This window comes from Micromys minutus (assembly GCF_963924665.1).
Source record: "Micromys minutus genome assembly, chromosome: 15".
Classification (NCBI taxonomy): domain Eukaryota; kingdom Metazoa; phylum Chordata; class Mammalia; order Rodentia; family Muridae; genus Micromys; species Micromys minutus.
The window spans coordinates 7981190-8006074 of NC_137984.1; the positions used below are offsets into that span (position 1 = coordinate 7981190).

General features: G+C 36.0%; 1 protein-coding gene across 2 annotated transcripts in view; it reads right to left on the reverse strand.

Annotated features, from left to right (window-relative positions):
- Positions 1-24885, reverse strand: part of NKAIN2 (sodium/potassium transporting ATPase interacting 2) — a gene marked incomplete at both ends in the record, with an annotated part of 975028 nt that overhangs the window by 144231 nt on the left and 805912 nt on the right. The window contains one exon of one of the 2 annotated variants that reach the window (XM_080929353.1): positions 16494-16694. The exons of the other annotated variant lie outside the window; for it this stretch is intronic. Coding sequence (XP_080785479.1) covers positions 16494-16694 — 201 coding nt within the window. The remainder of the gene's footprint in view (positions 1-16493; positions 16695-24885) is intronic. 2 annotated transcript variants of the gene reach the window in all.

The window sequence follows — 24885 nt, forward strand, 5'->3', positions numbered from 1 at the left end:
TTGTGCATCTGTGTTAAAACTGAGGCTACCATCTCTGAGTATAGCCAACAGCTGAGCTCTGCCTAAACTGTGGAACTTCTAACAACCAACAGAGTCCCACATTCAAGTACATCTAACAATTAACTTCAACATCCCAGGGTTATATAACAACTGAACTCAGCACCATGAGCACATCTAACAACTGAGCCCAGAACTGTGGTTATATCTAACTGAGTTTGGTGAAGCACTTACATCTAACAATAAGATCTAACATTACAGCTGCTGGCTAATGTTGGATTGGAGAGAAGGAAAAAAATGTGTCTTGTGCTGACCAGTTTTCCTTGTTAGGAGCCAGAAGTTTTATTCTGAGAAACTGTATTTTTGGACATTGGACTAGAAATCTGACAATTCACTTTTCATTTTCAGACCCATGCCAAATCACTGGTTACTGTTGAAATGGAGTAGATGTAGTTCAGATATAGGCTTACTGATAATAGGCATTTCTGACATAGGCCCGATTTGAAAGAAAATGTTTCAGAAGACCAAGTGAAAATGGTGGAATGATTAAAGTTGTATGATCATCTTTTTAGTAGAGAACCAATTTCCATGAACACAGCTGTGGCCATCTTGCTAGTAGATGAGCAGTTTACTTGAACAGGACTATGTGGCCACATTGTTATTAGAGAATCTACTCCCCTAACTACAGCTATGGCACTATCTTGGTAGTACAGAACAAACTTTTCTGAATTGACTTTGTGAGTTTCTGAGAAATCAAGAGCTTTAGACTCACTAGATGTGAAGAGAATAGGAAGACATTGATATTTCTAGGCAAAACTCTGAAAATTATTGTCACCAAAGACATATTCTTCAAGTTTTATTTAAAAATTAAGGTAGATCTTAGACATAAGTATTTTCAAACAACACCGAGAACTAAGTTAAAGAATTTCTCATTTCTACTTCCACGTAGCCTGAAAAGTTTGAATAAACAAATTACCTGAAATCTATGTGTGTTAGAGTTTCTTTTTTTTCCCATTAGTTGACATTGCAATCTTGTGGAGCATATATGCATATATACACTTATTTATTTCTGAATTCATTCTGTCCCATTGACTCATATGTTTGTCATTATGGCAGCACTACACAATTTTATTCACTGTAATATTGTAATAGACTTTTAAAACAGGAAGACTGATATGTGGAGCTTGGCTCTTTTAAAGATTATTTTTGATTGTTCAGGGTAAATTATGGTTTTATATGACATTTAAGGTTGTTTATTATTCATTTATTAAACTGCTATAAGTACGTGATAAGTATTGTATTTAATCTAAAGGCTTTCTTAATAATATTTTCTAATTTATATGGCTGCAAAAGACCTACTTTTATTGACACAAATACTAATATTTTTAAGTGTTTCTATATTGTTTCTATTTTAAGTGTATCTAAACTTTTAAAATTATGATAAGGATGCTGAAGTGTAGCTTTTCTACAATTGATGACTTTTGGTGTTGTTGGACAAATTATTCAGTTTTCTTTAGGGGGCTGGCCACTGGGAGTTGATGTTATCTGCCTCCTCCTCTTTGTCTTTCTCTGCCTCCTCCTCTTCATTTTTTTTTTTTTTTTGTTTTGGGAAGGGGAGGTCACAAGGGGGGGTGTGAACCTGAGAAGACTATGAAATTAATTTGATTGGAGTGCATGATGTGAAAATCACAAACAATCAAAAAATTATGTTGGGACAAATAGAAAAGTGTATCTAATGTAATTTAAATTCTACAGTGATTTCCGTTAAAATCATGTTGTAGGTCAACATTTAGACATTCAGGAATGCTAGACATATGTTCAACCACTGAGATATACTACTCTGCTCAATAATGCCATTTGAAACTTACAATCTTTTATTTAAAACCACAAGCGTAGACCTCACCCACCTCACTTCAGCCAGCCCTTTCAGCCCACATACATACCCTGGGATTCAGCTTTCATTCATGTTATAGTTTCAGGGTCCCTGTTACAGAATATTTGATTACACTGTGAACCCCAATACTGTGAACTGGAAAAACCCGTTTCTTGTTGTGGTGTGGCTCAGCCCTAGTACACACCTTTAATACAAAGAACCTATGTAAACAGAATTAAATGAAATGATCAATAGATAAAGATGTGTATCAAGCAACCACTTGACAGGGAGTAAACACAAGGAAACAGAAAGGCGGGACATTCAGTTTAAGGGTATCTAAGATGACTTGGAGAAGGAGAAAGGGCTTTGTCTCTCTGGGATATCAGTGGAGTAGGAAGGTCAGGTCAGTGCTTCTCTGCCTCTCTGAACTAGTAGGCATTCACTCCAGCATCTCCCTCCTGAGTCTTAATTAGTAACATCAAATATTTGGGATTTTATAAAATGAATCCCCCTAGTTCTTCCTCTATTTTCCTCCTCAGCATTCCTCACAACCAATATTATTTGTTTTGTGACTCCCTATCTTCTGATGACCTGTTTTCTCCGAGGGACCTACAGCCCCCACACTGTACTCGTACACTCCCCATCCTTGTCTCTAGGATACTTTGTCCTCCGGCCACTTGTGCCTCAGCTCCTCCTTCTATCACATTCATTTGATATCTTCTGACATTTGTGGCCAAACTTGGGGAACCCTTAATTCTGCCTTTGCCATGCTCCAAAAAGCTGAACCCTGAATACTACTTATGAGACCTTCTACATCTGTCCTCTTTCCTTAGCTGCTTGCCTAACTGTTACCCCATCTACTGGATTTACATGAGATTACTGAGAGGCTGAACCTAGAGTTCTAAGGAGAACTTTGTATCTGAGACCAGTTGAAGTATGAACCTTAAAATCTAGAAGGTCTTCAAGACTAAAAGTCAAGCACCATTCTACTGATCCACAGCCTAACAACTAAGACAATATGCCTTATCAAAGACTAATACCTCTATGGTTATTTTCTCTGAGAAATACAACTTAGCTAAAACACATGACAAAGACATCAAGTAAACAATTTTATTTAAGAAGACACAAATATATTACTCAATAAAGATCTTGGAAACATAACCAACTGAGTTAAATAACAAAAACTATTCCAGTTAGGAAAATAAAATTTAACAGGAAATAGAATGACTTAAACTCAAAATGAAAAGATCAGAAAAATAAAATCCTCAAAGGAAAACCTCAAAACTAAATGAAGTAGAAGAGAGAATTTCAGGTCTTGAAAACAAGGTAGAAGAAATGGATAGCTTAGTAAAGCTAAATGTTAGGTCTAAAAATGATAGCTACAAAATATCCAGAATATCTAGGACACTATTGAAAGGCCAATCCTATAAATAGCAGACACAGAGAAAAGAGAAAAAACCCAGTCAAAGATCCAGAAATTATTTTAAACAAAACTTCCTAAAAAAAGAAAAACCCAAAAAACAAACCAAATGAACAAACAAACAAAAAACAAGTTTGAAGGTACAAAAACAGCAAACAGATGGTACCAGAAAAGATTTCTTGTGACACATAATAATCAGATCAATAAATATGTAGAATAAGGAAAGAATATAAATATGTATATAAAGAATAGGCCACATATAAGGGCAGACTTGTTAGAAGACACTTAAATTTTCAATAAAGATTTTGAGAGCCAGAAAAAAAAAGCCTATGTAGATGTTGTATAAGCTTTAAAAAGATTGGAGATTCCATCCTAGACTATTAGATACCATAAGAGTATTAATCATAATCAAAGAAGAAAAAAAAACATTTCGTGAAAAAATATAATCAACTTCTGTCTTCTAACCCAGGGCTCCTAGAAGGATAATTTGCGTTTCAAGAGAAAGTTAAATAAACCAAAAGGTACACAGTAATAAATCATAGAACAGTTAAACAAAAGAGGTCTATAACAATAGCAAAATAACAGAAATTAATAAACAGTGCTAATAATAACACTTGATTTTGATAGTTACAGTTTCCTCAATGGAAAGGCATAGACCAGCATATTTGATTAGAAAACAGGACTTATCTCTCCTCTATGAAACACTATCAAGGACAGACATTACCTTAGGGAAGAGGATGGAACCAGTATTACAAGCAAATAAAACAAGAAGTGGGTAGGCATAGCTACTTTAATATATAATAAATAGATATCAAATCAAAAATAATCAGGAAAGATAAGAAAGAGCAGTACATACTCATAAGAAAACAAAACAAACACTCAAGAGGATAGATATTATAGTTCTAAACATGCATCAAATGCAAGAACAACCCATTTTATAAAAGAAATACTGCTTTAGCTAAGACCCATACATAGTGATAGTGGATGACTTCAATGCTTTTAACTCACCAAGAAGTAGGTCATACAGACAAGATGTAAACAGGTAAACTCTGGAGCTAAATAATACTATAATGAAGTAGGAACCTAGAGAACATTTCCTTTAAATACTAAAGATTGTACTTTTTGCAGTAGCCTATGAAACTTATTCCAACATTGACTATATTTAAGACACAAATTAAGCCTTGACAAATCTAGGAAATTAAAATGATACCCTCCAATCAATCTGTCCCACATGAATTAAAGCTGAATATCACCAACACTAAAAACAGAAAAGGTATATAAACTCATGGAAGGTAAAGAACTTAAGATAGAATGAAAATTGGATCAAAAGGAAAACACGTAGGAAATTACAACCTTTTAGAAACAGAATTAAAATAAAAACGCAGTAAGGCACAATGAAGACAGTTCTAAAAGAGAAAAATTAATCCAGTATCATTTACATTGAAAAATAATCTGGAACGTTGTTCCTAACTTAATGATGCACTTGAATGCTCTAGAAAAACAAAGAGAATCAATACCACAAAGGAGTAGATAGCAAAAAAAAAATAAAGTTATGCCTGAAACTGATGGAATAGAAACAATAACAAAAATAACACAAAGAATCAATAAAGTGAATAGGTGATTCTTTGGATGAACTCTATAAGATTGACAAACATTCAGTTAAATTAATCAATTGGAGAGAGAGAAGATTTAAAGTAATAAAACTGAGACAAATGGGAAGCATTATAATAAATACCAAGACATTCAGATAGGCATAACAGCATACGTTATGACACAAAACCACTAAACATGAAGTACTGTCACAACTTGGGAGTCAGCAACAGCTCCCTAGTTGGATTTAAGTCCCATTCAACATGAGTGGACAATTACTCCCAGCACAGAAAAGCTAGCCAAGTACCTAGTGCTAGTAAAATCATGGATATTAGAGGAGAACCTATACATACTATTATACTACACTAGCATAACTCCTAAGTAATTCTCAACCCTCATTTAAAAAACTGCCTTGTGACAGAGACAGTGTACAGAAAATCACACTAATGGAAATGTAGAGCTGTAGAGCTCAATCTTCAGTGACACATCAACAACACAACTCCTATACCAAAGCCTCAGTGGGAGAGGAATGATTATAAGAGTCAGAGAAATAGAAAAATTAGTGGGAGACTGTATCTTCTGAAAAGAACAGAAGCTAAACCCACAAGATCTTGCCAAGGTGGTTGGCCAAATATTAGCTAAACAAGGACAATACCAACATACTTGTTATCATAGAATGGAGAAACTCATAAGGTCTCAGCCCTAGAAAAAGAACTATAGGTAACTACAGAATGTTTAGAGTATTAGAAATAGTCTTCTTTGGGAAAGAGCACACCCCTTAGTTATACAATACCAAATGGTTGACTTTGAAACTATACACATAAAAGGTACATTATACATACTGAGAAGCTATTGAATATATTTGTGAATATACATACACACAAATTAAAGGAAAGAGGTTATGAAGCTGAAAAATATGTTTAAGTTGTCTGAATGGACTATTTGGAGGGAGGAAATGGAAGAGAAATATGATGTCATTATATTATAATCCTCCCAAGTTAAATCATTTAAGCTTAAATAAATTCTGTTTCCCACCAAACTGGAAAACCTAAAACAAATGAATGCATATTTGATATATAAAACCCACCAAAGTTAAATCAAGGTGAAATAAAAAACTTAATCATATATATAGCCCATTGTAAAACATCTGTTGCAATTAAAAAAATCTCTCCCTAAAACAGAACAAACAAGCAAACAGCAACAAGAATAACAACAAATATACCCAGGTATACATGGGTTCATCTTTGAATTCTATCAGACATGCAAAAAGATTTAGCACCAACACTTCTCAAAGTATTCTACAAGAGAAACTGAAGAAACACAATTTTTAAAGTCATCATTACTATGCTGATAAAAAACCAAATAAAGACCCAACAAAAAGAAAATTGCAGACATATTCCTAATGAACACAGATGCAAAAATACCTAATAAAATACTTGCAAACTAAATTTAAGAACAAATCCAAAAAGATAACTTACAATGATCAGTTTGCCTTCATTTTAAAGGTCTAAGAATGCTACAACATACACAAGCCAATAAATGTTATTCCCCATGTGAACAGATCAAAAAAAACAGAAAGCAGATGATCGTCTCAGTAGGTGCCAAAAAAGGCCTTTGAAAAATGTAACATCTCTTCATGATAAATCCCTGGAGAAACTAAGGATAGGAGAGACTTATTTTAAAATAATAAAGCCAACCTGGAACCAGTCATAGACATCAATCTAAAAGAAGATAAAATATTTCATTCATTTTCATTAAAATCATGAGTAAGGCTGTTGTAGAAAATTAATAAAAAAACAAACCGAAAAACAAAACAAAACAAAACAAAAAATCCAAATCAAACCAAAACCGAAACCAAACCAAAACCAAACCAAACCAAAAAAAAAAAAAAAAAAAAAAAAAAAAAAAAAAAAAAAAAAACCAAAGCGTCATGTGTACAGTACTTTCCCGGGCTTGCTCTGACCCAGGTGGTCGCTCCCACGACCAACATACCAACATTGTAAGGTCATAAGAACTAACAATAATTTATCTCAGCGGTTCCATGCTGGCCCTCGGGGTGTTCTCTGACCCGGGTGGTCCCTGAGCCGTTTCAGCGCGGCACCTTGCCTCGCTGCTTTTATTCACAATTCCCTTGGAGGGTTGTTACCGTGCCAGGCATACACATCCCAATTCCATGGCAGGCTTGATGCGTCCCGCCACTGCACCTTCCCTTGAACTCAGTTAAGTCGCCACATGAAAGAACACACTGCACACTAACCTCTGATCCAATTGGTAAGATATAATTTTCCCATTTGACAGCACAAAATCCTGTACACACCCATCCGTAAAAACGTTCATAACAACCTGTATCTATGCATGGAAAATAATCTTTACATCTGCTCCCATGTTGTTCCCAGCTGCTTCTCCCTGACCCTGGCTCCCCCTCTTTCTTTCTTTTCTTTTCTTTTCCTTTTTTAAAGAAAACAAAATATTTTATTACTTTCTTTCTTTACATTTCAACACAAAAAAGATATAAACTTTGCATGATTGTGCTGTTTGTTTAATTGGGAACAATACTGAATAAGATTTGGGAAGACAAAAAATAAGTGATTTGCACATTAATTTACCTAGAATCTCGATACAATATATACAAAAATGTGCTTAAGAATTAAATATGTTGGTACAAACGATACATGTATATGTATTCCTAAATGGCATACACAAACTCTATTTAGAAAATACTCATAATTGAGAGAAAAGTGTAATACATGTTCTTATTTATTTTTCTCTGTCACTGCCAGCATGTTGTGGGGAGGGGCTAGTTTTTAATCTAGTCAAGTCTCTCCCACAGTATTCTTTATATACTCTTTTCATACAGTAATGCGACCAACCTACTCTTCTTCAGTGATTCACCTCAACAGCAAGGTGAAGTGTACATCTCACATTGTTCAAAAGTATACAGACTTAATTCCTGTTATGCTAGTCCTGAACTAAGGGCTCCATGGAACCTGAAGACCTTCTGTCCTACAGGACCTTGCATCAGATCAGTTATGACCTGGGAGTCTCCAACCTCCTCCAAAAGAAATAAAACCTGAGTAAAGTGAGCTCACAGTCTTCTGAGAAAATTTTTACTGCAATTTATTTCATGTATTGGGCTCCTCCTCTTTCTAAAACTTTGTTCCCACCCATCCTTCCTTCTCGTCCAATGACAGGCCTTGTTCTGTCCTGTACCTGCCTTCCCGCATAAAGACATCTTTACAAGGCAAAGATGTCCTTTCTCTTCTTACCTGTTCAATATACTACTCAAAGTCTTGGAGCAATAAAACAATGGAAGGGAATAAAGAGATACAAATAGAGAGAAGCCAAACTATCTTTGTTTTTAGGTGATATGGCTTTGTATAATAAAGACCCTACAGATGCCCCAAGAAAACATTTATAGCTGTTAAATAATTTCATCAAAGTAGCAATATACAAAATTAAAATGTATTCAGGACACACACACACATACACACACACACACACACACACAACCTGCATGCAAATATATGTAAACATGAAGAGAAAGAAATCAGAGAAATAATATCTTTCATAGCATCTAAAAAAATCTTGAAATAACTCTAATAAAGCATGCAAAAACACCAGTATGTTAAAAACCTTAAGAAATTGAAGAAAAAAAATTAAGGAAAGAAGTTGAAATGGGCATTAAAATTTGAAAACATCTCACATGCTAATGGATCACTTGGTTTAATATTTTGAAAATGGCTGTCTTATACCTTTAGATTCAGTGCAGTCTCCACCAAAATTCCAACACAGTTTGTCACAGAATTTGAAAACAAAAATCAAGCTTCATTTGGACACACACATACATACACACACACACACACACACACACACACACACACACACACACACAGCAGAATAGCCAAAACAATTCTAAACTACTGGATAGATATATCATGATTCCATATTTTAAATTATACAAATCAAAACAACTTGCTATTGGCATAAAAAGAAACATATAGAATTAAAGATGCAGATATAATTCCGTATACCTACAGATACCTGGCTTTTGATATTGATTCTTTTACATTGGAGGAAAGATAGCATTTTTCGACAAATGGTGCCAGTCAAACTGAATAGCAGCTAGCTACACATAGGAGAATAAAAATAGATGCCTATCTTTCACCTTCACAAAACTCAAATAAATCAAGGACCCGAACATAAAACAATATACCCCGAATTAATAGAATAGAAAGTAGGGAATTCATTCAAATTCATTGTATAGGAAAGAATTTTCTGGCAGTAAAGACCATAAGATTTCCTGAAACTTAAAAGTTTCTACAGCAAAGGAAACCATCATTCTAGCAATGAGACAGCCCGCCAAATGGGAACAAATAATTACCAATTATATTTATACATGTAAAAAGCTAAAACATATAGACAAGATAGACAACAGTGTATTTCAGAGAGAGGGTTGGTATCTAGAATATACAAAAGACTAAACAAACAGGCAGACATGGAAAAAGAAAAAAGAATCCAAAACCTCTGAACAGGAAAAATACAAACAACCCAAATTAAAACACCCAATTAAAACTGTGGTGTAGAAGTCAACAGAGAGATCTCAAAAGATGAAACAGAGATGGCAAACCATTTGCAAATTCATACCTATTTGAGATTTCATTTGAGGGCGTGGGGGAGGGGCCCATTTACTCACTGCTGCGGGAGTGAAAAATTGTAAGGTCATTATGGAACTATACATGGAGCTCCTTTAACAACCTGAAAATAGTTTAATAACAAGGTCTAAACACACCAGGGTTGAGCATTTACCCAAAGGACGCCGCCTCTTACCACAGAGATACTTGTCTATTTGTGTTCATTGCTGCCCCATCCATTAAAGACTGAAATCAGAAATAGCCTACATGTCCATAAAATATTTTTCTCATAAATAAATATTAGTTTTCAAGCTTTAGTTGTGTGTGTCATTCCCAATATTCACAGAGGTTAGGTGGTTAGTTTGGGACAGGGCAGGAGGCAAGTATCTTCCAAGGAAGGTAAATGGAATATAGCGATCTGAAAGGCTGAAGGGGGAATGGCCAACCATAACTGGCCCAACCTGTGGTACATCTTATGGACAAGGATTTGGAGATGGGGAAAGAATATAATACAAATGTATTGTGTGAAAAATGTAAAGCAAAGCTTAGTATCTTTCTAAGGATCTTAGGCTTTACAGAGTCAATTTTCTTTTTGAGCCCATAATTCTTTTTCACTATGTTCACAGAATTTTACCCTAATAAAATAAATTTAGTTATTTTTTTATTTATTTGGTTTTCATTTGCTTATTATCTCATACTACTTTACGTTGAATTAGTATACATATTCATAATTTGTTTTACATAGTATATTAACATACATAAATTTAAATTAAACTTTTTTCTGATTTCATGAGAATTGAATGCTAAATTTATTTGTGTGTGACTTACAGTCATAGCTATAATTTTCCACAACTCCTCAAAACAATACAGTTTATAATAAACAGATCACATGTTATTAAGGACAGATTAAATTTTTATTTGAAATAAATTTGCTATTTTATTAGAATGAGACGGCTTGACATGATTCATATTTTAGTAAATTACTTACTTATAAGCACTGAAAGTTTTTTTCCTAAATATCAAAGTAGTGAGTACATTGTATGATGTTACCTGATTTATTGTAACTTATTCTAAACTGCATGCCACAATTTATACATTCTCTATCACAAAAATCATTTCAAATAACCTCCTAACTGGCAAATCTATTAGGTTTTCCTTCTACTTCAATGAAAGCAAAGAAAGGGAAATTGCTCAATTTGCAACAATTTCTGGGAAATGAATCAAAAACATGACAACGATCTAATGAATCGCTATTAATCATACTCCAGAATCTCTTAAAGGAACCAATCCTGATTAAATTAAAATGTTTGTAAATGTTGTCAGATTGTTGATTCTGCATTTGCGTCTTTTTACATAATATAATGTTTTGTTAATTTAAAATATGTGCCGAGGTATTTTTTAAAACACACTTTACAGCTATAGATAGGCTTTGTTTCCTTTCTAAACCTTGTAAAATCAAAAATCATACTATAAGTGCATAAATACAATTTCACTCTGGAGCACATCAGACAAATTAAATTTGCTCTTTCTATCAGTAACTCTGTTTAGGTAGATTTCATGGCTTCTGGCTCACAACTGTAACTCCAGCACTGGGAGCAGGTGGATGGCCTGGAGTCAGAAAAAGACCCTGTTCCAAAATAAAATTTAAAAAAGAAAAGAAAACAAAAAAGTATTTCTTATTTTTCTACTTGAATACATATAAAATGAATAGTTCCATGACAACCAAATGGATTCCAAATATAGTTGTAGCTAAGAACCAGCTTATTCTAGATCCCTGGCCAGCCCTCATAAGCCAAACATTCTTATAACCTTAATACATATTTCCTACCAATTTATCCTAGTGACATGAACATTAGGACCCAGATTTTTAACAGTCAAATCAATGCAGATGAGTGTTTCTGGGTTAAAGGGGACACAGTTCCAGCATGCACAACACCAAGGCATGCGCTTGTGTGTGCCACACGCACTGGAAAGCTGCCAGGTCTCAGAAAGTACTCCAGCCCAGACTCTAATAATCCTGGATGAAGTGTTCCAAAATAGTGAAATTCCCACATCCTGCCTGTTCCTAGGCATATCTGAATGCAGCAAATGCCAAGTGCAAATTGTTAATCTACAATAATTGGAATAGCTGGGATGGAACTCACTGATTGGAAAAAACCATGTTTCATTTATTACTTTTTATTCAACTCTAAACTTCTTAATAATGATTTCACACACACCGTGAAGCACAAGGCTTTACGAACAGGGAAGGTATGTGTCTGACAACTGCTATAGTTTTAGTTGAGAGCCATACACCAGTATGAAAGCATTTCCTAAAGTCTTTCTGAATCCCTGCTAATTTGTGTGTGGTTTCTAAGCCACTTCGAATGACTTTAGGAAGTACTAGGTTTATTTACTTTTTTAGCAATATTCCTTGCAAGTCCTTTAAAAGAATAATCATCAAGCTGCCATGAACTTAGAAGTGTGTCGGATGTAAAGGAAATAAAGGAAAAGAAAGGCAGGCAATTTTGGTTGCTGAGGTTTATATTAAATTTGGAAATATTGATCCTCTGGATGTGGCTACAGAAACAATTGATTAACTGGCCTTGTTTTCCAATGAGGTTATTTTTTTTTTAAAATTCTAACATAATTTCAATACACATAGTTACTTACATTATTACAATAAATCATTTCTCTTAATATAACACTCGTGTATGTTTTATTTTTTAGCTGTGGTGTTGTTTACAGGAGTGAAGCTTATTTGTAGATAATGAATATGAAGCTCATGGCCACCAACTCTTTGCCCCAATGGGAGACATAGATAATCAATCATCGGGTTCTTTGCCCAGACAGACTCTGGAGTTTTGGATTTCAGAAATCCATTACTCATCAGCTGGAAAAAGCATTCATGTGGAAGGTTGTTTTCCCTCCTTACTGTTAGAACAAAGCCACTCTCTTTGAACCAACTGTGTATGAGAATCAAGGCTTTTAACCTCTTCTGCTGCCTGGAAGGACGCTTACATGGTCAAAAGGATGGATTAGTGTGAGCATAATTCCTATTCTTTGCTCTGTCAGTCACACACTGCTTAAGAAAAGTTCTGAATATATGTGTAATAGAAAAACATTTCTCAGGTTGATCTCCCAGTTCTCCGTGCACATAGTTGATGTGTTTTGCAAATGCAGGGATTTGGAAAACATTCTTTTTGTTGTTTATTAAAACTGCATACACCTGTATGCCTTTTGAATTCACCAGAGGACTAGGAATCTGGGAGACTTACACCTGGCTCATCATTAGGGTTTTCTGCCTGTGTTTTTGCTCAGCTGGAGGCTTGTGTGATTAATAGCCCCTCTACTCAATTATTGGGGTATTATTCTTGTCTTTCTTTGGCTGTAGATGGGAGACATCTATGTGTGTGACACAAATTTGGGCTGTGTGAATGCTCCTTCCGAAAGCAGTCAGAAGTTGATTGGCAGAAAACCTAACAATGGGTTAAGAAGCATTTGGGGATTCAGGAATCTGTGAAAAAAAGGCAGAGCCATGGTAGAATAAAAGAAGGAGAGATTTGGAATTCATCAAGAGCAATAACTGAAAGAGCAGTATATGTGGAAGCAGATTTGAACCAGACATCCTAGAGGCCAGCTTCAAAGATGGATGCAGACAAGAATAAGAGTTTGGCTGACTCTGGGATGAGGGTGAGCAGCAAAATTAAGCTCCAAATTGCATAAAGTATATTCCTGCTACATCCTCTGATGTTTTCTACCTGCGCTGTTAGTATAATCAAGACTCTGCTTCCATTTTTGTTTTGACATCCTCAAGTATAGAGCTTCAGATCTCTCTGTTTCCCCAGAAACCAACAGGGCCAAACATCAGGTACTGTTTACTACAATACGTAGAACTGAATATTTGATTGTCTGAAGCATGATATGTGCGACTCAGTGGAGGAACAGAGATCTTCGAGACAGCATTTTATCCTTTAATTATTACAGCAAAAGTGATCATAACAACCAGAGGAAAATGTGTTCATAAGGCAGAGAAAATTGTTCAAGATATAAACCCTTAAGGGAATAGCAAACACCTTTTAGCCCAAGGCTGGCTAAACAACAGCTAGCCCAAAGGCAGAAAGTATATAGAACCTAATTATGTACCTCCTAACTATTCTGAGCTCAGCTACTGTCAGAACTGAGAAATAAAAATTGCTGTCCTCAAAGGAGGAGCTACTGAGAAGGGGAGAGTTGAGGGAAGCCAGTTCTCTGTTCTGGATGTAGACAGGAGAAATGAGACACCAATCGTAACTCTTAGAGACGTTTTATCTTCTCTGCATTTTGTACACCTGTGTTTAATGGTGTGCTGTGTATTACTGTGTAATATGTATTTCTGAATGATATCTCACCCTTGTATGTAAAATATCCGCATGCAAACTCTTACATGGGGTTTAATAAATAGCGACTGTAGTCACACACACACAGATCAAAATGCAAATAGCTTTGTAAAAGTGATTATTTAAAAGTACCCGTGCACATAGTCTATTTCTTCATATTACCTTTGGACATAGGTGGAATTTTGCCAAATTGTAGGACTAGTAGAAATGATGAGATAGTTTTCACTGGAGGTACATTTTGTTTAAATCCCCTCTCTAACATATTTGTGTGAAGGCATTTTATCTGTCTCCTATTCTTGAAGTATTTTTCTTTTCTCGTGAGATTCTGCTTCACTAGACTTTGAAGAATGAAAGCCACCTTTGCTGGCTTTCCTTAATTTCCCAATAAAGCTGTCATTAAAGACTTTGTTCATTGAACACATGAAGCAATGAAAGAGAACAGTCCATGTTGTTTTTACTCAGAACATCAGCTGCTTATCTTTGCTGAATCTCCTTTGAATCGCTATGTTGATCTGCTTTGTCTTTGAGAACACAATCCCTGAAAGCCAGGGTGCCTGAAGATCAGAAGTCCCTCTTGAAGCAACCAAGACAAACCTGGTAGAATATATGATGCACATACATCTGCAGCCATAGTGACTCCCTGGTAACCTCTAATGTTAACATAGCCTCTGTGCATTCTCAGTACACGTGCTTTGGTGCCCATCACAGTTAACATTTCTGTGAATACAACTGCAAAGCCACCTAAAACTGGACAAGATGTGGTGAGCAAATTCCTGGAAAATCTGCTATTCTTAGAGAAGACATAGATATTTCTCTCCTATCTAGCCCGTCTCCCACCTTCATTTTCTTTGGCTTGTATCTATGATTTCCCCAATCTTCAGTAATTCAAAAGCTGAGTAATAAACCCCATTTCATGTTCCGTCTATGGTTTTTCAGAGACAGAACTTCCCTCTACTGCTCTGTCAGGGCAGTGTCTAAGCAAAAAGTTCTACAATGCCAAGACATAATAGAGTTCAGGTAATCTGGATTTAAAAATGCAAATACTTTAGGAAAGAACACCATTCAGATTTCCTAGAAACTAGGGTTCTCTGCAAAGATTTAAAATTCTTTCTTTGGGACTGAGAGACAGGGATGAGCCCTACTGTGCAGGGGTGTGCTAGTGTGATCCTTCACATCTATTATCATGTCAGACATGGCAATTCATGACCACTGGGCTGGGGGTGGCACCATTAGCCCTGTTTCTTATGTAACAAGTAAAGCCACTAACAGAAGCACAAGTTGACACACACAGGAAATGTTTTTGTTTGGCTTGGGTTCTGATTGTTGAGGTATTGTCTAGGGATATAGCCCACAATTACCTTAAACTCAAAATCCCGAGGTAGCCTCCCAGATATGCAGACCACCCTGACTCTCTATGATCCTTGTTATAGAGGTTTATAAATGCTTACTACCAGCATACTATCATTTTGTGAATCAAGTTTTCCTTTGTTTTTTGTTACATTGCTTTCTTTATGTTTTTTTTTTTTTTGTTTTTGAGATTTCTCTGTGTGGGCTTGTCTGTTTGGGACCTTGTTCTGTATTCTCCTGTCCCTATGTTCTGAGTGCTACGGTTAAGCTCATGTGCCACCATTTTCAGTTACAATATCTTTTATTGTGGTACAAAGTTTTATTTTTTAAATTTAGAGACATTGAAATCATCTTATATATAACTTACTATTCCTTATCATTCAGTTCTGAGTTAATATTACCCTCACAGTAAGTAGCTGAAGAAAGGTAAAAAACAAAACAAAACAACTAGTTTTACTTGTTGCTAACAAGTTTAAGTTTGTGCACAGGAATTATAGAATCTAAATTTACATAGAATCTAAAGAAAATGTATATGGTTCTATGATCTCACACAGACATATGCATTCTTGTATAAGCAAGTTTTCAACTTTGTAAATATCACAGAATCATCTAGCTAGGTTTTCTAAATGTCTTCAAGAAGAGTTATTTTTATTTGAATCTCTGTCCTAATAATGGAAATTATTTGTTTGTGGAACGTAAGCAAATGGAATTTAATTTAACCAAAGGTTAACATTTATAACCTCACTGCTCCTGATAAATGAAGGGTTCTTTATTGTTAAAATATGAGAGCATTAAAGCCTAGAGGTACACTCTATAGAAAGTAAGAAGTGGTCTGAAAAAATGAGGGAGGATAAAAAGTGACAAACCTGTGAAATCTAGAAAAAATTAAGATACAAACCGAAGAAAAAATTGTGCTAAGAGTACATACATATTACATATTGAAATTTTTCTTCTTAGTTAGGACAAACTTGAGACGTGAAAACCTTTCATATGGTCTCTTTAGAATCTTCAGAGGAATCTACTACCAAGGAAATAATTAAATATCTATGGATTGGAAGATATTAAAGGCTCTCTCTTAATTCCTGATGAAAAACAGCATACACAGGTTTGCTAAGAATGGTTTAACCCAGCAAATTCCTATTATAAATGCCATTAATCAGAAAACCAGAATACCCCCCCTATTCCATATCAACATACAGTCCTTGTACACACTGTGTTTTCCCAGAAATAAACAATTCCAGAAACACTAGAAGGAGTGGTTAGTTGTCAACACTTACTGCGAGGACAATCTGGAGGGAACTATGAGCCACTTCTATGTATTGGTACTCCAGAAAACACCCTGAGACTGTGATGTATCGATGGTCTTCTGGAGCCCAGTCTGGGGCAGGTGTCACAGATGTCACCATACATCCTGGTCCATTCTCCATCCACCAAGATCGGTGCATTGAAATATTAAACGTCAGGATAAGGTCTGTTTCCTGCAAGAAGGTAATTTGTAAGGATGAGAAAGACTATAGATACCGATTTATTTGGGATGAACTTATTTCTATTTCTTGTTTGAAGAGGTAGGTTCCTTAGTGTCTTCTACTGTGAATTATAGGCACTTAACTGCTTATGTAATTATGTGCATATAGATTATTCTTTTGAAGATTTGACTGACCATAATACTATCAGTTAAATTATATTATTATTATTATTATTATTATTATTATTAATTTCATTTAGATAAAATACTAATGATTTAAATGAACTATATCATATTTAAAAGTTCATTGTGGGATTTGAAAACATCATGAGCTCAATGATTTAAACCATATCATTGGGTGAAACTGGTGCCATTATAAATCTGATTCACCTTTTTTTTCTCTTTCAAAATACTTATTTTTTCACATATTTTAGTTCTTTAAACTGAATTGTAACTTGACTACATTTACTTTAATGTTGAAGCTAATTTTTAAGGTAGGAATTTTTAAGACTTTCATAGTAATACACACTATTACTTGGTCTTTTCTCTTTCTACTAAAAGTTGGTCCCATGTGTATACATGTGATTGGTTCTAGAACCCTGCAGATACTAAAATCCTAAAAATCTCATGTTGCTTATATTAAATGTCAGTTGGTCCAACTAAGATGAGCAAGGAGTAGGAGGTCTGGTGGGAGTGGGGGGCGGTTGAAGACATCCTCTTGAAGACTGGCAGGGGGTGGGAGGAGAGGAGGAATGAGATGCAAAATAGTCAGAGGGCTGACTGGGAGGGGGGATAACAACTGGACTATAAAAAAGATTAAAATAATAATAATGATAATAAAAAAAGAAAAAACAAAACAAAAAGATGCATAGTATTTGAGTCTAGGGGGAAACTGTTAACAAATCATTGTCGTTAATATTGTCTAGTTCTATTATAAATTTTTTCATAAAATTCCTTAGAAAATATTAGCAAATTATAGGATGGAGAATATAAATTCACAGCTCTTCAGATGAACTGGGTGGTACAGAATGGATTTGACTGATCATATACACTCACAGAAAGGTTCTCATGGTGCATAGACAAAGAAGGCGTAAGAGAATGCATCAAGTACATTCCGTTTCTCAGCAAGCCATGAGAGATGACCTGCATGGGAACTGGATTATGTCATTGTTGGTGGTGTTGAGTCGTGGGATAATAGAAGAAAACTACTTTCACTCTACTGTGAAGTGCTTATTATATGCCTTGGCACACCTCGAGAAGACAATTTTATCTCTGTTTTGTGACTGCGAGCCACTGACTACCACTGAAAATACTAAAGATTAAGTAATAGCTAGAGATCCCAGAAACTAACAGGTAGAGTCAATTGGAGAAATCTGGGCTGTGGTATCACCATCTTCCAGGTAGCAATGGGAAAAATTCAGAAGACAGCTTCTCTTCTTCCCAAGGATATGGAGAAAAGCTTTGAGAATTCCTTGTAAACTTGTAGACAGAGCTGGCGATTGACTGGGGCTTAAGAAGTTTCAAAATAAAGCCCACAGCCAAAGCCACCTGTTAACTGGCCGAAAAAATGTGCTGATGTCTCTTGGGAGGCAAGTCTATTGCTGCAGAAGATGGGCCCAAAGGAAAAAAACTTGGGAAGCAATTTGTGGTCTGTAGTGAGAAAGTTGACTATGCCTATTTCCTAATGTTTTCCAAGAAGAACAGAAGTTTTGTTAGCAGAGCAATAATAGATGAATCTACATTGCCCCATATTCCCAGGTTTTGAAGAAATAAAAGTAATACAAAAAAAGCATGTAAACTAATAGTTATGTGGATGCTGCTGAGGGAGATTATGCAAGAGAGTGTTTTTGAGATGCCATAAACGCCACCATGAAAAAGTCAGGTTGATAAGTCTCCAAAGGTCTTGTTGGTCCCTATAGAGCCTCCATGACTGGTTCTCTCTTCTCTACTGCTATTCTAGCCCTGGAGGAGTGAGACCAATAGCTGTGAATTAGAAAATGTGTGGTTATGAAAGACCAAAGGCAAACACAGTGATTTCTAATGCAGTTATCTTAGGTTCTCAGTAATTCCTTTTTTCTCACAGAAATTATTTCCAAGTAGGAGGATCCATCTGAAAGAGTGGGAGAGAGGACTTTTATGAAGCTGAAATATTGGCCATCTGTATTATGCTCCTCAGCGGTTGGAGCAGGGCTTATTTCCCATGTAAAAGTAAACAAGTTAGTAAACACTTATGCACACGTTTGTTGGGGGATACTTGTTGCTTTCAAACAATACCTAGGGCCCAGAGTGATTCTGAGAATCTACTTGTTGGTTAGCTCATTAATTATGTGGCTGTCATGGAGTTCTGCAGCGAAATTCCTTTGCTATTGGACACTCAGGACACCACTGTAATGGTCTCCACAGCTTCAGGAAGAACTGCATAGAATCATCTGTGTAGGGAGAGTTTATGCCCAAGATCTCCTTTGATCAGCAGCAATAATTTATCCTTTATCTTCTTAATACTGATAAAATTGGAGGGAGGTGAGTCTTGTCATGATCACCTGACTCCATTCAAACATAGCTAAATGTAGAGGTAACAGATGCAACAATGAAGGGGTCTGGGAAGCCAAAACACAAATATATCGTCAGTCCGCCCAGTCAGCTCTGACATGTTTGTGATAAGGAAAACAAGTAGTCCTACCCATAGAAAAAGACACTATTCTAGAATGTCTGCTTTTCATGTGTGTGAATGTGTGTGTGTGTGTGAGTGTGAGTGTGTGTGAGTGTGTGTATGTTTGTGTATGAGTGTGAGTATGTGTGTGTGAGTGTGTGTATGTGTGTGAGTGTAAGTGTGTGTGAGTGTGTGTATGTTTGTGTGTGAGTGTGAGTATGTGTGTGTGAGTGTGTGTATGTGTGTGAGTGTAAGTGTGTGTGAGTGTGGGTGTGTGAGTGTGTATGTGTGTGTGAGTGTAAGTGTGTGAGTGTGTATGTGTGTGTGAGTGTGTGTATGTGTGTGTGTTTGAGTGTGTGTGTGTGAGTGTGTATGTGTGCGTATGAGTATGTATATATATATGTGTATGATTGTGTGTGTGTGTGAGTGTGTATGTGTGTGTGTGAGTGTGTGTGTATGTGTGTTTATGAGTGTGTGTGTGTGAGTGTATGTGTGTTTGTATGCATGCATATAGATGAGGAGGTGAGAGGACTGCTTATAGGAGCTGGTTCTCATCTTCTACCACATGATTTCTGAGGCTCAAACATCCACAGTCACTCTTGGAACAATGCACCTTTACCTGCTCTGCCATCTCACTGGGGAAAGTTAGTCCTTTCTTCCCTAGTGCCAGGGTGTTAAAAGACAAACTTTGCAAGTTTTTTAATATAAATGCAATATGTTGTATGGTGCATTCGATTTCCCTCTAAATTTAAAGTGTTTTGCTTGAGATCGGGGGTTAGATTGGACTGAATGGTCTGTGTCCCCCATTTTTGTGGATTCTGGTGATTATACCTGGGTTTTCATGCTGGCATGGCAAACACTGCCCCAACTAAGCTGTCTCACTAGCCTACTTCTTTTTCCTAGCATACTGTTTGCAGTATTTCTTGAGGACTTCTGTAGCAGACCACTTCAAGCTACATGGGTTCAGAAATTGGGAAATCTATTGTCTCATCTTAGAGGGCTCAAAGTCTGCTGTCAAGATATAATCAGGATGGTTCTTCAGAGCAAAAGAGAAAATATTTGCCCAAACTTGTGAGGGGACCTGGTAATATTTGGCGCTCTCCAGCCTCACAAATGTGATTCTGATCTCTGCTCTGACTTCTCAGAATGCCCATCATGTGGGCTGTGTTCAAATACTCCCTCTGTACCAGAAGTTCATTCATGCTTACTTAAAAACTATACAGACCAAAGTAACTTTAACTGATCAGATTGAACTACTGTATTACCAAATAAACTTGCACTTGGTGGTATTCTGAGCTGGGATTTCCACATGCGCATTTGGAAAAGAACACAGGTCAAATTACAGTGCTGCACTCTGATGACCAAGGATTATCAGAGCCACAGTGAATTGATGGCAGGCACTATATCTCATTTCTTTCCTTTCAGTATTACTCATTTTATTGCCTATTGGCATAGAGTTTATTTCCATAAACTTAATAACCAAATAGTACTCTTTGTCCTTATTTTCTACCATCTCTCTGTATTATCCTGCAAAATAATCATATCCATTTGTTTGATATTCTTAAGGTATTTATTTTCATTTTATCCATATTTCGCTATATTTGCATGATTATATTATCACTTAACTATTTATCCAAATGTGCCCCTGGAAGGTGTGAGTAAGAATGCGCTCAGGCCACAGAATTCTCTAAACAATTTTGCATAATTTTCTCTAAAATTTGATTAAATCAATGGTATAAAATTTATGACCATATAAATATTTTTATGGCTGAGCTGAGTTGTGAGTTATGAGAGTAATTTCTTCCTTATATGAAGTTTGTTCCAGCAGTTAATAATTCTTTCCCATCACAAACATACTTTATTTTTTGAAGTAGTTTTAGGTTCAGAGGGAAAAAAAAGTGAGCTGAAAGTGTTCCCCCCTCTCCAACGCATAATCTTCTCCCTGTGAACACTCTAGGCCAGGGTGTTAGATTTGTTGCAGCCTGTGAACCTATATTGAATACTATTTTTATGCAAAGTCTCATTTTTCACTGTGTTCATCTTGACACAGGGTCTGTGGGCTGAGCAAATGACTGGTGACATGAACCTGCCACTCCCGTGTCAGAGAGTCAGTGCCTTGTGCAGGCATTTCTCTGTCTCACGTGCTGTCCCTGTCACAGTCCTAATGGATGGAAGCTGTGGCTGGTTTTGTTTCTGAGACAATTCTGCATCCCGGCAATGGTGATACAGGATACAATTGCCAATGTAGATGGATATTTCAGACCAGCTTCTTTTACTTAACACTACACATTTAGTTATTTTTTCTTTTCATGACCCAGGTGCTAATTTCTTAATAGTGAATAGCATTTCATTGTCTGTGAATCAATGAAATCACAGTTAGTTTATTTATTCAATCACCTGAGGGACTTCTTGACTGATTTAGGGCTTAGGCAATTATGAAAAAACAAGCTGTTATAAATATTTGCTGTGCTGGGTTAATGTAGACAAAAGATTTCAACTATTTTAGTAAAAACTGGAGATTACATGGGAAAGACATATGAATTTCTGCAAGAAACTACCACGTTGTCTTCCAAGTGGCTGGACTGTTTGAAATCTCCTGAGCAACAAATGCTGGTTTCTTTTGCTCCACATCATTATCAGCATTTAGTGTTTCCATTTTCCTAGATTTTGTCCGTCTTACATGTGGACAGTTTTTAAAATTCTTTTACCAGAAGTCAAAGGCCCATGTTTATTTCAGCTCTGGGTTCTGTTCCTCTCACTTCTCCATTTATTCTTTAGCTAACACCACAGTCTCTCCATCAATTTAATTATCATAAATCTTGAATTTAGAATGTATTAATCCTCAGATTCTGTTTTTTAAACACTATAGTGTCCTTTCTGGCTATTTTCCCTCCCAAAATAACCTTCAGAGAGCTGGGAGAGCTGAGTCTGTAGAAGCTTACATCTAAACATACTGACTCTTCACACCCATGTGTATGGTTTAACTTTCCAGTTAGTTCTCTGGGTTCCCCACCAATTCTGTTCTTTCCTCATATTTACCCTGTAGTCACTTTGCTGCCTTCATCCCTGTTCTCACAGTTCGGTAGCACTACTGTAATTTGCATTTTGCTTGTAACTACTCGTTTCATTTGTTAATTGTTGACATATAGGATATCAAGTGATTTTTATGCACTTGCTGACATATTATAGCTGCATAGTATTAGGATTTGAAGAAAAACTGTAATTTTCTATGAACAAAGAATTTTATTGTTGCTTTCTCATTCTTTCACCTTCATAGCACATTCTTAATAACTTAACTAGAAGTCAAGAAAGCTTAAAAGAGTGAACTAAAGTCTCCGAGACAAGGCTGTACCCACAGAGCTGATTCGGTGATCAGTTCTTTACTTCTAGTTCTTTATGTAGGAGTGAGAACTTGTGGGCTCTCCCCATCTGCTTTGTCATAGGTGTTGTTCCTGTTCAGCTCATGTTTTGGCAGTTGTGTTGGTGAGACTTCATGTGTGTGGCTTTTGACATTACTGGGAGTCACTGTCTCACAGTAGAATCCCTGACCTGATCCTCTGTGTCTTACAGCCTTTCTTCTCCCTCTTCTGAAATGCTCCCTGGTAGCCTCTACCTTTGATGAATAGAAATAGATATGACATATGACTGATCATAACTGGATCCTTTTAGGTAAGATGCCCAGTTTCTTACCTAATGTTCTTACCTAAGGTCATCCAAGATGACCTTAATATTCACTCCAGATATTTTAAACTCTATGTAGAATAATGTTTAGATGGGCTCTGACCTATATTTTTCTAGAGATTTGACTTTTTACAATCTTACAGTTTCCCTCACTGCTTTCCAGGTATAAATTTCCAGGTATAAAGTACCCAGCTTTTAGAGAGTTTTGAAATCAAACATGTACATTGTGATTGTAAAGGCCAATGACAGCCCATTGTTATAGGTTAAGTTCATCCTTCCTGAGAACATGGTGAACCTACTATGGATAATTGGCAAGAGACAAATAAGACAAACTCAGATGGACTGATAACATTGATTTACCTCTCTGCTATGTTATAGCACTTTTCTATCATTTATAATCTGCTACCCTTTGTATAAATAGTGTTGAGGTCAATTTGTCTTCACTATTATGAGGTAGAAAATACTATTTAAGTCTTTATTCAAGAACTCAATAGCTTTCCAGGTCTATTTAACTTGAAATTGATGTCAGTTCAACTAAAGTTTCTCTCCCCTACTGTACTAGTTCAAGTACAATTTATCTTGACAATTATTAAAAGTAAGTGTCAAGAGTAATTTCTCTTGAGCATTTCTCATGTCTTTTTTATCTCATTTCTTCTTTCATTATGCAAAATACGTCATCCATTGCTTCCTTAAGAAAAGGTTTATGATTTTAAGTCTCAAGTGTTCGTTTGTCTTTTTGTATCAATTAATATTTTACCTGGATACACTTCTTGTTTGAAGGTCATTTTTCTCATAGCATGTATTGATATTTTTCATTATATTCCAGTTTTAATCTTACAGCTAAAATGTCTTATGCCAAAACAAATTGAGGAAACTTCTGCTGAATAGCTATAGTTGTTTAGAGAACAAAAGAAATCCACTAGCATTAGGGAAATGCTCTGTAAAGTTCACAGAGATTTGAACATGTGATAATCTGTAAAGAGCTAACTTGTAAACTTCCCTTTGAATTACAATTCTTCAGAATTAATAACCGATAAACAGCTCTAGAGGAATATATATCATGATGAAACTCCAAGGAGGTTGACAAAGTGGAATGGACTGGCTATTGAATTTTCTGTAGATTGGATCTGAAATAAAAAAGGTATTAAAGACTTAGTACCCAAGATGATGGCATTGGAAAGTGATAGAGAGTAAAAAGTTGGATCATTGTTGGAATGATTTGAAGATATACTGGTTCCTTCTTTCTATCCTGGCCACCAAGTAAGCAGCTTTGCTCCACCACTTACTCCTCACTATGAGAGGCTACCATATCATTAATTTCAAAAGCACTCGAGTCAAATGATTGAACTTAAACCTCAAAAACTGTGGGTCAAAATAAACATTTCTTCTTTTCAAACTGATTTTCTAAGGTATACGTTGTGATGGAAAGTTAATTCTTCTTACATAGACTTTTAACCCAGCAGCATGACTGTTCTGGCAAGAGATCATATTCCAAGACATTCCAGGTCTGTGTTACCTGGCTAGAATACAGATATGCCTCTAATCACAAGAGACACAGGCAAGAAGATCTCTGAGTTGAAGGCCAGCCTAGTATAGAGCAAATTTCAGGTAAAGAAAAGTTAAAGTCAAGGTGTGGTGGCATATGATTTTAATACTGGCTCTGCTCGCACATTGGCACATGTCTTTAATACAGGCACTCAGGAGACAGAGGCATATGAGTCTTAAGTCAAGTCAGTTGAAAGGCAGGGCTGTGGAGTAGAGTTTATGACAGTTCAGTTTGAAAAGTTGTAAGGCAATTTTACAGAGACAGTTTTACAGAGATAGAATGCAGAGAGAACAAGTTAGACACAGGTCAATACAGGATGGGCCAGAG